Source organism: Lampetra fluviatilis, chromosome 41, assembly GCF_964198595.1.
Source record: "Lampetra fluviatilis chromosome 41, kcLamFluv1.1, whole genome shotgun sequence".
Taxonomy (NCBI): Eukaryota; Metazoa; Chordata; class Hyperoartia; order Petromyzontiformes; family Petromyzontidae; genus Lampetra; species Lampetra fluviatilis.
Genome location: NC_136315.1, coordinates 9,260,038 through 9,275,519, shown reverse-complemented (window position 1 = coordinate 9,275,519; position 15,482 = coordinate 9,260,038). Strand labels below are relative to the sequence as shown.

Below are 15,482 nucleotides of genomic sequence, written 5' to 3'. Positions count from 1 at the left end.
GGCCTTGCGCGTGCGCGATGCCGTTTCAAGGCTTCGCGTGTCGCGGGCTCACGCAAGGACTGCAAAGATGAGGCGGAGTGATGGGTCTGACCGTGAGATGTTCCACGTGGCCTTGCGCTCATCTCCTCCTGCCGACCAATAACCTCCCCCCCTCCGCATGCCGTGCCAAGAAAGTGAACGTACGCACGCGCGAATCGACGAAGTGAATAAGATAACAAGGGCGATCGTCTGCCGAGGCGTCTCTATAAAGGGCGAGAGCTGAGAGGGGACGCGCAGAGGCGCTGCGAGCGGCATCGGAGTGAGCGAGAGTCGACGCGTGTGCACCATGCTCCCTGCCACATTCAAGCTGTGCTGCGGAACCTCCTACCAGCACTGCCGCACGCTCACAGGTGACGTGGTGCGCGCGCCTGTCACTGTGGTCCAGCGCATGTGCGTGTGTGTGAGAGAGAGAGAGAGAGAGACAAAGGCGGCCGGGCATGGAGCTTGTCACCCACCCCCTTCGTGTAACGTGCCGGCCTTCATGGGTGTTTGCTACTCGCTAACAGCAATTGCCCTGGCAGTCTGTTGAACGATACACTGGTGGATTTTTGTCTTGTGTATATTCCTGTATGTGTGCATGAGCATGTGTTTGTGTATCCAGGGATGGCTCCCTATTGATCAACCGCGTTGTGTATACTGATGATCTGCTAATGGCTGCACCTGGAGCGTGCCACTAATAGCCCCACCTAAACAAAGCACCTGTCTGGGTCATCAAATACTCCACCCCCTCAGCTCTACACGAGTGATGGGGCAGTTGTGGCCAGCTCTGGTTTGGCAGCGGAGGTCTCACTTCAAATCAGTGAACCGGTAATGTTGTTTGGAAGATCCCTGACCTATCGACTCCATACAAAGTTCCAAGTTTTCTCGACCACAGTTATGCCCACCCTTCTCTATGCTTTAGAAGCAGACACCCCTCTACTGGAACATCTGCGCCGGTTATAAACGTTCAGGCTAGCCTGCCTACGATTCATCCTGGGTTTCACTAGACTGGATTGTGTGAGGAGCTCCCAAACCATTGAAATATATTGACGCAATCCTACCATGTGAGCTAGCTGCTCCAGCAGACGAGGCTGCGTTGGATTGGACCACGTAGCCCGCATACCCAGCCACCGCATGACCAAGCAGCTGATGTTTGACCGGATAGACGGGGCTAAACGGGCGCGGCACGGGCCAGAGAAGGGATCGGCTGATGTGGCACAGAATGTGGAGCTGATCGGACTTGCTGATGATTGGTACCAGCAGTGTCAAGGTCGGCCTCTGTGGAGGCGGGAGGGAGTTTGTGCTATTGGGGCAGTCGGAGGCAGTCGCCATCCAACAACAGCGGAGGGCGAGAGTGGCGTGGGGCTAGTGGCCGCGTGGGCGTGGTTATGCGAGAGTGACGTGGGGCTAGTGGGCGTGGTTATGCGAGAGTAGGCGGGGCTAGTGGCCGCGTGGGCGGGGTTATGCGAGGGTGGGCGGGGCTGATGGAGGTGAGGGATGAACCGGCTCACCTTGAGTCCCCATTTGAGCCTCTTGGAAATGCGGCCGCTCTCTCGCGCCTGTCGGTCTCATGCCCCTCCGTTAACTCGTGCGGCAGCCGAATACGCCTCTAACTCTTTGGAATTAAACATTGGTGTTTAGGAGCACGTAATGGCATTTACCCCAAATAGCCATTCAATTAATTGGTGAATATTTTAATGCAATGTGTTCAGGGTCAATGATCTTGTTGAGTGTTCGTCAGTGATTTGCAGTCTCTGATAACGTGACGCAATCATCTCAATCCGCATCTTCATACAAACTCGTTCAGTCGCTTCGGTCTTCGGTGGCCGCTGCGTTCACCGTCAAACTTCGACGGTTTTCGTCTCCTGCCATTGTTTTGGTGATGCTGCCGCTTTGACCGACGGCGCCTGTCATCCGTGATAACTCAATGAAGCCACCTCCCCCCCCCCTCTCTGTGCGCGTGCACCGCAGGCGTGGGCACGCGCCGCCTCGTGCGCACCGCCATCCAGCACGACGCGCTCGGCTCGCTGGCTCGGCACGCATCCTCCGCCCTCGGCTCCCTGCGCGCGCCCGGCGGGGGCGGGGGGCTGCATCGCTTCCTGCCGGGTGAGGGCGCGGCTCGGGGCGCGGCGTCGATGGTGCGGGGCCCTGGGGGCAGGGAGTGCAGTGGGCACCTTCCCCGTCCAGGTTCTCCCCCTGGGGCCTCCTCCGACCCCTTCGGGGGCCCTGATCCACGCCGAGGCAATTGCCCACGGAGCAGTGCCGGATTATCCCAGTAGCACAAGTAGCTACATATGTAGCAGCTACTACATGTGTAGTCGCTGCTACACATGTAGTAGCTACATAATGCTACCGGCACCGCACTTTAAAGGGCCCCGCGCTAAATGTTTTCAAGCTATCAATTCCGGTTCAGTGATTCTGCACTTGCTCTATTACTATAGTACTATACTGCCTTCAAATGTTATGAACGACTGGGTGTTTAAGGTTAGCGATTTGTCGTATTATCTGGCCGTATAGCAAATGAAAACATGCAATTACTTTACTATGCAAGTAAAACATTTATGTGTTTTAATATTTATGTTTTATTTTAATTTAGGGCCCCTTTATAATATATGCTACAGGCCCCGCACTATCTTAATCGGCACTGCCACGGACCATAGGAATGTGGAGTGTCCACGGCCAACGGAGATGAGTGCCGTTCCCATCGCTCACTCTCCTCCCCTCGATGGGCCCTATGCCCGGCCAAAGATGATCGCAAACTGCGATGAACATCTCAGACGGGTGACGACGCTTACCAATCTCCTCGCTCGGTTCCCATGACGTCTAGACGCCCATGAAATGTAGGGCAGAAGCTTGAGCTGTCGAGCAGCAAGAGTCGTCTCCAGGAGCAATTGAGGATCGGTTAGTCCACTCGAATGTCCTCTGAAGCCAGGAGCTGGACCGACAACTTTTACGACATCGATGTATCGTGTGCCACCCAACCCGTATCCATACGACGCGCGTAATCGGACCGACAATGATCATCATAATTATTGAATATCCCAAATATCCCAGCTCTGTCATGATTGTCATCACGTGACTCCCCCCCCCTCCGTCCTCCTGTTCCGCCGGGCAGCACTGGGGGAGAGCGCGAGCCGCGGAGGCGCTGACGCCGCCGCGGTGTCCGACGCCGAGCTGCGCTACCTCAGCCAGGGCCGCGAGGCGCTGCAGCGGGTGCTCTCCATCCTGGACGGCGGGGACGGCGGCGCGTGGCACAGCGAGGGCGGAGAGGTGAGGAGCCCCCCACCCACCGGGCACTGGAGCCCCCCCCCCCCACCCACTCACCACCACCCCCCCCCCAACTCTCACCTCATAGCGAAGAGACGAGTGGATAACCCCGCGAGAGATACTCGCCACGCAAGTGTTGATGATTGTGGTTGTCTCCTTGTCCGCGTCTCTCCCTCCGTCTGTATTCATGTCATTCGTTATCCGTCTCACCTTTGTCTCTCTGCATCTGTCTCTCTCGCTCTCTCTATCGTTGTGTTTGTCTCTGCGTCTTTGTCCCTGTGCTTCTATTTGCGTAGAGATCGCAGGCTGTAAACAAACAAACACCTCTCCTCCCTGTAAAATTAAATGATTTCGTTCCACCACCTGCGTTCAACGTCACGTGACATCATGATGCTCCAGCACGTGGTCATGTTACTGGAGTGCGCTAAAGACAGCATGCCAGTGGCCGTCAAGTATCGGGTTCTCACGATTTAAAACTGTCATCTTCTCGTGGGATAGCCCACGGCACGGCCTGTGTGTACAGCTGGGGAATAGGAATCTCTACATGGGATGGACGGGCAGCCAACACATGAGCACACACATGAGCACACGACAAAGATCCCCCGTATAGCTTTAACAGCCTGTTGGGGCAAGTGCTGTTAGCGAGCACCTATGAAGGCCGGCACGGCACACGAGGAGGTGGGTGGCCAACACCACGCCCGGCCGCCTTTGTTTCCCGAGTGGAGATGTTTACACATCGCACCAAGTACTCGCTTGAGACTGAGTAGCCCTAGGGGAGGCCCAGGGCCTGTTCAGATAATCGTCAATGGGTGTTGGCCGTTAGCGGAAATCGAACCCGGGTGGCCAGGTTCGCAGCGCTACAACCACCGCTCCCCACACACGGCAGCACACACAACATTCGCGTTGTTCAATATTCACGACAAAAACCAGCAATAAAGAAGCCCTCGCCGCGGCAGAAGTGTCTGAGCGTGCGACAATTAGAAACAGTGGTTAGTGGCCGATAAGTGGTCGGCCTCGTGTGACCCGTCGTGCCTGGGTTCCGTACTCCTGAGCCACAAGAACCTACTTATTTATCCAGGGAAGCCACACTGAGGGTCCTGCTTTGGTTTTTTTTAATTTTAAGATGTGTTCAGTCAATCAACGGCGTTTATTGCACCGCGTGAGTGGAAACCGGAACACCATGGAGAACAACCCCATTCGTGCGAGGGGACAACACTCTATCCCCCTACAGATGGAAACAGACGGCAGTTAGTCCTCCCACTGTACCGCTTTGGGAAGGGAGCTTACCAACATTTGTGTGATCCACCAATCCTGGAAGACAAGCGCCGCTTGTGTTGTCGCCTGACGTCTTTGCAGCGCTCACTGAGACACCTGGCGGATGCTTCTGTCTCTTTCAGGGACAAGGAGACAGCGTGTCCAGCAAGGTGCTGCCGGACATTGGCAAGGTCTTCAAGCTCGAGGTTTGTCTGCGTGTGTCCGTTGAACTTCTTTCGCGACGCACATATCCAACCGTGCTCATCGGAGGTGCGGTGGAAGGACAACAGACACAAGAAAGGAGTTGCTAAATAAATCTGTGTTTTAAAAGTGCACAGCTCCAGTGGCTCCCTAACATCACTTTGTCATTGTCTTGTTGCTGCGCAGGCCGATGTCCCGGGCAGTGTGGACCAGCTGCACGCTCACCTGTTCGAGCAGGTGGAGCGCATGTGCGAGTGGAACCCCAACGTGCAGCAGGTGAAGGTGAGTCCTGCACGAGGGACACGGGGGGGGGGGGGGGGGGGGGGCATTGCGTTACCGGCGTCGCGTCAAGAGACGGGGGGGAAAAACATTATCATCATACACGTAGGTAAAAGATAAAATGAAACAAAATAAATGAAAACAACTAAATTAAATCACGACGTTTCGGAAGCAAGACAAGCATCCGTCATCAGGTATGACCGCCCCAGCAAAACCACTGCAGCATACGCTACGTGACTTTACCGGAAAGCTTCAAATCTAGAATTAACATTATCATCGCCATCAGGAGCTATTCTATATTTACCATTGGGTGAAGTCTTCTCATCGTCATCGTCACCATCATCAAACATTTTTCGCAGTGCTCATCTCCACTGGCCGTCATACTCCGATGATGGAAATTGCACTTTCCAGTTTCTATAAGAATGATGGCGACAGGATGAACTTCGCTCCGTCCCTTCATCGGAAACGCCATACGATGATTGATGTCTATGGGGGGGGGAGTGGGCGACCGGCCCACGCGCGAGACAACCACCGTCACAACGTGGCACCAACGGGGCAGAGTCGTGTGTGGCCCTCCTCGCGACCCGTCATCATGAAAATAAATTCCACATTTGCACGACGGCGTTCGCTCCTCTGCAGGTGCTGCAGAGGATCGGGCAGCGCACGCTGGTGACCCACGACGTGGCGGCCGACGCGGCCGGCAACCTGGTGAAGGCGCGCGACTTCGTGAACCTCCGCCACTCGATCCGCCGCGGCTCCACCTGCTACCTGGTGGGGGTCTCCACGCACAGCGACTCGGCGCCGCCGCAGGACGCCTACATCCGGTACGTGGAGACCCCGCAGCACGACGGTTGGGGAGGGGGGGGCCGTCACCCCCCCCGCCCCGTCATCGGGGGGGGGGGTTTGATGTTCGCGTTTTGAGGTTCGCGTTTTGATGTTCGCGTTTTGAGGTTCGCGTTTTGATCCCGGCGGGACTGCCCCCACCCCTGGTTCGCGGTGCGCGCACCACCAGCCACGCAGTGGAACCCCTCCTGACGAGCACCCCCTGTTAGCGAGCAATCCGTAGAGCCCAATGCGTAGTGTATAGTGTAGTGTATAGTAGTGTAGTGTATAGTAGTGTAGTGTATAGTAGTGTAGTGTATAGTAGTGTATAGTAGTGTATAGTAGTGTATAGTGTATAGTAGTGTAGTGTATAGTAGTGTATAGTAGTGTATAGTGGTGTATAGTGTAGTGTATAGTAGTGTATAGTAGTGTTTTGTATAGTAGTGTAGTGTATAGTAGTGTATAGTAGTGTATAGTGGTGTATAGTGTAGTGTATAGTAGTGTAGAGTAGTGTAGTGTATAGTAGTGTAGGGTATAGTAGTGTACAGTAGTGTACAGTAGTGTATAGTGTAGTGTATAGTGTAGTGTATAGTGTAGTGTATAGTAGTGTAGGGTATAGTAGTGTACAGTAGGGTATAGTGTAGTGTATAGTGTAGTGTATAGTGTAGTGTATAGTAGTGTAGAGTAGAAACCCTCTTCACGACCACCCCTGTTAACGACTAATCGCTTAACGATGGGTCTCCATAGAGCCCAATGTGTAGTGTATAGTAGTGTAGTGTATAGTGTAGTGTATAGTAGTGTAGTGTATAGTGTATAGTAGTGTAGTGCCTCCATAGAGCCCAATGTGTAGTGTACAGTAGGGTAGTGTAGAGCGTAGTGTATAGTGTAGTGTATAGTAGTTTAGTGTATAGTAGTGTAGTCTGCAGTAGTGTATAGTGTATAGTAGGGTTGTGTAGAGCGTAGTGTATAGTGTAGTGTATAGTGTAGTGTAGTGCCTCCACAGAGCCCAATGTGTTCGCTTAGCCACCATTTCCCTGTTGACTACGGACTGTTGTAGGTACAGTCAATTTTAATGAATTATTTGATTAATCACGTTTCTTTTATTAGTATTTGTTTATAATGTTGTCAGTATTTTTATGTATTCACATCCATTGTTTAAATGTTATAAAGTACGTTTTTGGGGTGATTATAGGTAACTTTCGATGCTATCGGAACGAACGAAACCTTTATAGTCTATTTCCTATTCTCGCTTAACGACCAAACCCATAGCTGTCAACCCACACGATTTACCCCGTATCCTTGTACAGAGAAATCGAGTTTTCAGGTGCATACGGCGTACAGCCGTTTCAATACGGGCACAAAAATGTGCCTATTTGTTTGCATTTCTCCCTTGTGATGGGACCTTGTAGGATGGACGTTGAGATGTATACGGGGCACGGGGTGACACCACTAAGGTCTGAATTGGTCTGTACTGAGGTAGAGCACTGATAAGGGGTTGACGGGTATTTTAATCACGAACGGTTTCGTGGACCCAATCCCCGTCGTTGAGAGGAGGAGGAGGATGGCCCACTGCGTGCCATGTGCCGTCTGCTGCACGGTCAAAGTTCAAGATCCCGTGGCGCCATGTGGCCACTGCCGCCCGCTGCCGTCACGTTGCAAACGGATAACTTGCTCGCAAATCGCTCGATTGGGGAAAATCCATTCAACCAAAAAGCGACATCCCGCCCATTGATAAGACGACCGCCGCTTGCAGGAGAGTGCCGCATTAATCCTCGTGCTGCACAGGGGCAGCTGCCACTGGAGAGTTGGCCACAGTAGGGCGCTGGAACGGCTGAGATGCGATGTGGCGCTGGTGATGACTTCATCTTGCACTTGAACGGGCACTCTGATAAGCACTGCAAGACGTTCCCAGCCCACGGTCGGTGTCGTGATTCGATCGCGGTCTGTTGGGTGGGTCTGTGTGCGTGTTAGGGGCGAGACGGGCCCTTCACTCATCATGCTGAGACCCTCAGCCAAGGACCCCAGCAAGACACACATCATTTGGCTTCTCAACATCGACCTGAAGGTGAGTGCACGGACACGTGCGACCCCTTGTGCCAATCCACGTGTGGAAGGAGGTAGATTACCACGCCGTGCAACTCATGGGGGCTATTTGAACGTACTTCGCCACGCCGGTCAGGGTGGGATGAAGGCAGAGAGCATAGACGCTGGAGCCGAGTGCAGTACAACAATAGATTTGACAGTTTAACACGCAGCAGGCTTTCGTGACCAATATTATTCATAATAAAGGTTTTTGGGTTAGATCGCGTAAGTATGTGTCGTAACCCTCCACCACCCAACACAGCCAATTAGTTCACGTGACAAATCCCTTACTAGTATATGTGGTTAATGCAGACATGATTCCTTGCAAAATACTTCAATTTGGTGTTTTTGCATCTTAACACAACAGTTTTATTGCCAGAATGGGTGAAGCCTATTCTTCACGTAGGACCGTACATGTCACTGTTCCCTTGACGTGACGACCCTTACTAGTTTGCTGCGTCGGGTGGTGGCGGGTTTAACGACGCATTTATACATTTACAGGATCTAACTCCAAAAACAAACACCTGTATTGTGCATGTCCCCTCTTGCTAGCAGCTGAACTCCACCCCAGCTATGGCGTACTGCCCCCTCGTGGACTGTGCCGGCATTCCACTACACACAGCCAAACCCTCAATTGTCTGTGCCCGTCACTTTAACACGAAGTCGGCACTTCGCGACCAACATTATCCATAAGAGATTGTTGGGTTAGATCGCGTGAACGTGGGTTTACTCTCCAACACGCGGGTGTGCTGTACTAGTCACGAGTTTACATGTTTTGTTTAACGTGACAAACCTTACTATTTGGCTGTGTCGGTTGGTGGAGGGTTTAACGACACATTTATATTCACGCGATCTCACCCAAAAACCTCTATTATGGATTACCCGTGCCGTGGTGGGTTTTCCTCTGGGCTCTTCAATTTCCTCCCACGCAAGTAGCAAGAACCTCGCCGAGTCTCGAGACTGGGCGAGGCGATTCTGGGTAATTTTAATAATTTCTGTTTTTTTTTCCGTGCGCGGCGCGTGTCGTCACCCGACGGTGTGTGCAGGGCTGGCTGCCAAAGTCGCTCATCAACCGCGCTCTCTCACGAATGCAGCTCGACTTCGCCACCAGCCTGCGCGCTCGCATGCTGCAGCCGCCGCACGTGAGCGTGGCCGCGAGCGAGTGCGCGCCCTTCATTCGCTAAGCTCGGCGCCCGGCTCCTCCGACCGCCGCCTCATGTGCTCGTCGTCCAACCAGACCACACGGCCCTTTGATATTTCACCTACAAGCGAGCCACTCCACCCAACGTCCACCCCATCCACTCGTAATCCACTGAACCAAGTTCCACCCATCGTCCATCCTACCCAACAATCACGTCACTGACACTGTCCTACCCCATCACCTAAATATCTCCCATCCCATCCCAAACCATCCTCCATCACCCCTATTGCACCCAACACCAACCACAGCCAATTATTACACTTACATCATCGACCCATCATTCACACAATAAATCACCCAAGTATCACCCACCCCACCGATTACGAACACCACACACCCCCCACCTATTAACCACTGCACCTGCCGTTCACCGACTACTCGCCCAACATTCATCCACCTATCCACACCCATCACCGAGCCAACCTACTATCACGCACCTACAACACAGCCAATCCACCCGTCAGCAACTTCAGCCATGGCCCACCTATAAATCCTGGCATGTCAGTCCCTCTGAAGTGTAGAGAATTTGCAGAGTCTGCAGGAATCGTAAGAGCATTCCGAACGAGCGGCGTGCCTGTTGAGTGTGCAGGTGGTGCAGTGGCACTGGGGACTACGATCCAGAGGGGCCCAAGTCCTAGGTTACAAAGGGGAGGGCATTTCATTTTTTTTTGCAGAAGGGCCCATGCCAGCTATACTGTACACACTGTTCCAGACATTCTCCACCCAACTGAAGTGAGATTTCGGAGTGCTTAGAGCTCCAAATGTGTTCCAGAAGTTCATGATATAAATATGCGCGTTGTGTCGCTGAGGTGTGCCGGCTCTTCAGGGTATGGGGAATCCCAAAAGAATTCAAACATTTAACGAGGCAAGTTTGTCTCAATGGAGTTTGATGACTCTTGAGAGTGTGTGGGGTTGTAAATGAGCTCAGTAGGTTGATTTGGCACCGGATTAGTTGTGTTTTGCTAGGTTTTGAGGACTGTACTGTAGCTGTAACAGTAGCATGCAGCCGATTGCACGTGTGTGCAACATTCAGAACGGGAGCATTAATGTAGTGTAGGCTTAACTAAAACAAACATGGGAACCAAAGTTATGTTTCGCATCATCTGAGGAAGAAGTGAAGAGGCCAACTGATGTGTAACATTCATCAGTTTCTATACTGGTAACTTCGTGACGTCGTTGATAAATATGAGAATCTTCATTAGAATTTCCTCAACAGCATGAGACAATATTCTTCGAAATTTTAACATCCAGATCACAAATAGTATATATTTACGACTTGTGAACACAACACATGGCCGTGCTGAAATCGTCCCAGAGTGTGAAGCTGGCTCTAATTGTCTTGAGTCACCCGTGCATTGCATCGTCTCCTACGTATCGTGGGTCACCTGGGAAAGTGAGATTGAGGGCTTGCGACCGATTCGGTGTGGGTTTAGTGAGTTGTTCTGTGACCACCTACACTGAAAACTTAAACAAGTAAACCCGTAAAAACTAAGTTTTTCACTATAAATCCTTTATATGCGTGGCATCGGGGCGGCTAGAGTCCTCTCGTCCTCTGGCTTGAGATGGCTGCCAACTATGGGTCAGATGATTGTCTGGCAGCATTAAGCAATTGGTAATTAAATATAAAAAAAAAATCCCTAAACAGTGTAAAATTTTGGAAAAAAAAATTCACGAAAATGCATTGTCACGCACAACGAGTCTGTGTGCAAAATGTCAGCTCGATTGGATCACGGGAAGTGGGTTAAAAAACGACCGAAAGATTTGCACGGTCCTAAGCAAGCAAGCGAACTTAATATAAAGGATTTAAAAAGCAGTGGTACAATGTGCCAGAGATGTGATACGGATTGGGTTAGGTGGAGGACCAGAGTCTGGTTGTCGAGTTGCTGCTAGGGTCTTCTTGTTAAGTGTGATTAGGGTTATGGTTTGGTTGGATAGTGTGGTTATGGTTATGATCTGGTTGGATATTGCGGTTATGGTTAGGGTCTGGCTGGATAGTGAGGTTATGGTTAGGGTCTAGTTGGATTGTGTGGTTATGCCAGTGTCTGATTGGCTAATGTGTTCCACGCCTGACAGTTTGCTCCTCCCACCATTTCCACATAAGGTCTTGGGCCCAAACAAATGGCATGTCCTGCTGTATTTGCCAATGGTGCATTTCCACCTAAAATCCAAACAAAACGTGAAGCAGGTCCCCAGTGTTCATACCACTGTGAACCTCTGTGTTCAAATCTGACCTATAACCTTTAGATAATGTAAATATTCATTTAAACAAGATAAACATACGACTTGTAACGCATTTTTCAACAAAGGGAAGTTGTCAGGCTAAGAACTACGTTTTAAAACATGTGCAGGGATATATTAAGTATTTAAATGAAACATGGCCAATGGTTTGCTATTGTGTGCAAGTCATTGCATTTTCTAAAGCATGGTTTGTGTGTCTTAAGTTATTAACTGAAGTATACATGTGATGTAATATGATATGTGTAACCCATTATTTATGCGGTGATGTGTCGTGTGGGCTGTCGGCCGATATAGTTTGTAACACTGGACTTTCTCTGTAAGGAAACCGCTGTTAGGAATCACAACAGGCGTGACATACGCTACGATGATTATAACATAAAGTGATGTTAACGTCACCATTCACATCTTATATACTAGAGAAGAGCTGTTTTGGGTTGCATTCTGATTAAACGGGAATGCATTAAACTCGTAAACCTTACAGCTTTTAGGATAACAAAATATATACAACCTTAGAAAGCTACCTAATATGTCCTGCTCTGGTAGGGATTGGTTAAACGTTGTTGGTGAGTCACTAAGGACTTGGCTAAAGCCACAGTTGGGAAGAGGCTATAAGTTACAGTCCAGTCAGAGGATTGACACATCCATTATAGTATATCCAGCGTCAGGTAACAAACTCAGATTTATTAAATCCAGGAAATCTCCACCGAGTCTCAAGACACTTTTGTTTCAGGACGACCGTGCATTTGGAGGTTTAGAGTTTGGCTTCATGTGGAAGCCCGAGTTCCCGGAGAGAACGCACGTTGCGCTATGAGGGAACAACAACCAACGTGCCATTAATACATGGGTTCACAAACACACTCGCTGTACTGCTGCCATATCCTGGATTTTTGGGGATTTTTTGTTACAAATCTCTGCACGTTATTTCGAGAACAGTCTGGATTAAACGTCGCCTCCGTATTTTCCGACAATCATCAGGAGCTACCAAGAGCTGGCAGGATCGTTTGAGGGTGGGACATTGACTTCTGTTTTCTTGTCCGAAGTGGCATGACGTTTTGAATGATGGCTCTTCAGAAAATAAATAATTAAATTGGTACAAAAATCGAAAAAATTCTAAGTTTAAAAGTTATATATTAACAATATATATAAATATATAAGTAGAAAAATGTATTATGTATTTAAGAATGAAAACTTCACAAGTTATCCCTTGGTATGACAGGTGGTCAGATAGCAATGATAACCGAATGTTGAACAAATTGACATTCGCTAAACTTGTAATTATTATTGCAAAGAGTGGCAATTGCGTGGGGAAACCTTCATCCAGCAGTGGATATAAAATGCCTGACGATGGCAAAACATTTAGCAATTCATATCCAATTACTGCCGATGATGATGCACATTCGAAAATGTATCAAACACTTTTGTGGCCCACATTCCATCGGGACGAAGACGAAAACAATTCCTTTCATTTCAGGCCACGGGCTATTCGATCACCCCTTATGCTGCGAATGTCCATGCCGCAATGTATTTGTGACAGCTGCCGGTTTGCGCCAAAGCTAAACGCAACGTGGGCGGTGCAAACCTGGGCGGTGCACATGGCCCAGCGGTCGTGCATTCGCCACTATTTGCAGAGGTTCGCATCCAGCGGCCGCCCTGTTTATGATTGCAGGTGTATTCACCATAAAAAATATATACATGTATGCGCGTGCCGTCTGCTTCACGGTAGGCTTTAAAGATCCCACGATGGCATTCGCAATGAGTTAGGCCATTGTGTCCCAATGTCATGGTCCAAATTTGCCCAATTTGAAAATAGATTACAAAGCGACGAGCAATTGTCGGCATTGTCCTGCGAAAAGCTTGCGAGGACCCTCCTGCAAAGGGGGACTCAGTGAGGCTCTCCTTGGGTAGACAAGTGACATAATAGCTCCGAGTTGTCCTCTGCCCAAACTAGGCGTCAAGTAAGCGCGTGTAATTAATGCGTCTGTGCTTAATTAGTGCTGTTATTAGTAACAGATTAGTAAATTGGCTGGCTGAAGTCATAGAGCGCGCACATGGGTTATATATCTATTTATCTTTCTCTTGCATAATTCATATATCCGACAGATTGTGTTGAGCATTACCATAAAACATGGAACGTGAGAGTGCGTTGGCCTAGCATTGAGAAATCTCACGATATCTTTGTGAACTGTGGCTTTTGTGGTATGTTTACACCGTGCCGCATTGAGATGGTTGCCACTGGTGCCCTTGCATTAAGCGTAGTAATCTGGGTGTAATGTGTACCGAGATGTGTGGAGGACATGTAGAGAGAGCGACTTCAATATTACAATGCTCTTTCCTGATTTAAATTATTTTAGTGGGGTAGTTAAACAGTCCACGGACCACGCTATATATTGATGTTTAGAGTCATTTATTTTCTGGGGCGCATTCACGGTTCCACTTCATCGAACAACCACGAAGATCAACGGTCGCACTCGAAGTCAGAGACGCCCGGTCCGTTCAGCAGTTCAAGCGCTTCGTTCTCAGATTTGCTCCGTCGCATCGCGCTGCTCCAATAAACGAGAGGCCCTATCCCTGCCCGTGACTCGAGTCCGCTTTCTTTCACAGCGCGCGCGCCACGCTGCGCTGTGCTGACGACGGCGTAATCATGAGCGTTAGACATCATAGATATGAATCGACAAATCCTCATGCTTCTCTTTTAATTACACGATAATCCGGTGGCATCACTAACGCTGTTACTTGTTGCAACTTAAGGTGTTTTACTCTTGAAATGAAACACAAATCTCAGCATCTTCGTCGCTGGTAGACTTCACAGCTGTACGTGGCACGTGACGAGGAGCCGCAGCGAGAGCGATACGGCACTGGATGCGGTCTTTGAGGATCACCGATCCATGCTCGGGACACAGCCCACCGACTCGGTGTGCGCGTCTTTGACCGCTGCGTCCTTTAATAAACATTTTCAATAAAAAAAAAACTCAGTTGTACAATTGTTTCTGCAAAAGTCGACTCCCATCGGGACTTTGCTGGGCCGGGATAACGAGCGCGGTTGATCCGGCTGGCCATGCAGACCCGTGCAGGGTGGGGGGCTCTGTCGAGCCGTGCCCTGCGAGTGATAATAACTGAACTAGCTCGAGTTCAGGGCAACGATTGTTTGTGGGGGATGCGCGGCAGAGTCGTATAGAGCGTCGAGGGTTTTTTCGACGTAGACAGCGTACCGACCCGGCAGACCTGCCACGCGATGTTGGTCGGTTAACTCGGCGGGCCGCGAGGGTTTAGGGCGTTGTTGGGGGTTTCCCCCATCCATAATGGAGGGGGTTTTTTGGCGAAACGTCGTACTCAGATTGTAAATGTTGTGGCTTGGCTCTCCAACACACAACCGGTGTGCTGTACTAGTGATGAATTGGCACGTTTTGTTTACGTGACAACCCTTACGAGTTGGCTGTGTCGGGTGGTGGCGGGTTTAACGACACATTTATATATTTAGACGATTTAACCCCCAAAAAACCTCTATTAGGGGGTTGAGGCAGGATTATCGGTGGGTATGTTAACGGACATAGACACGGAGGATAACCCACCCGACGTACCGCCAAAGCACGCACAGGGTGAAAGAGGCCCCCGAATGGTGCCGATAAACCAGTGACGAGTCAGGCGACTCGAAATCAAACACCGACTGTCAATGGGTCAGAGCGCTCTGCCCTGGTGCTACGATTTCGGAAGTCACCTCTCATTGAACGGTGTGTTAGGAGAGCGCTTTTTCTTTAAATGGCAGAAACAATTGCACAACGGAATTTTTTTTATTGAAAATTTTTGTTAAAGGACGCAGCGGTCAAAGACGCGCACACCGAGTCGGTAGGCTGTGTCCCGAGCATGGATCGGTGATCCTCAACAACCGCATCCAGTGGCGTATCGCTCTTGCTGCGGCTCCTCGTCACGTGCCACGTACAGCTCTGAAGTCTACCAGCGACGAAGATGCATCTTCAATGGGAAATTAGTTCTGGCCCAGGCTGAGATTTGTGTTTGATTTCAAGAGTAAAACACATTAAGTTGCAACAAGTAAAAGCGTTAGTGATGTCACCGGATTAGCGTGTAATTAAAAGAGAAGCATAAGGATTTTTCGATTCATATC

General features: G+C 50.1%; 1 protein-coding gene across 1 annotated transcript; it reads left to right on the top strand.

Moving 5' to 3' along the window:
* The first annotated feature begins 232 nt into the window (after positions 1–232).
* Positions 233–13,933, top strand: STAR (steroidogenic acute regulatory protein). Its single transcript, XM_078875510.1, has 8 exons — positions 233–389; positions 1,990–2,124; positions 3,134–3,288; positions 4,683–4,745; positions 4,927–5,022; positions 5,659–5,843; positions 7,813–7,906; positions 8,970–13,933. The coding sequence occupies exons 1-8, from the start codon at positions 326–328 to the stop codon at positions 9,105–9,107; spliced, it is 930 nt and encodes a 309-aa protein (XP_078731636.1). The 5' UTR covers positions 233–325; the 3' UTR covers positions 9,108–13,933.
* The last annotated feature ends 1,549 nt before the right edge of the window (positions 13,934–15,482 follow it).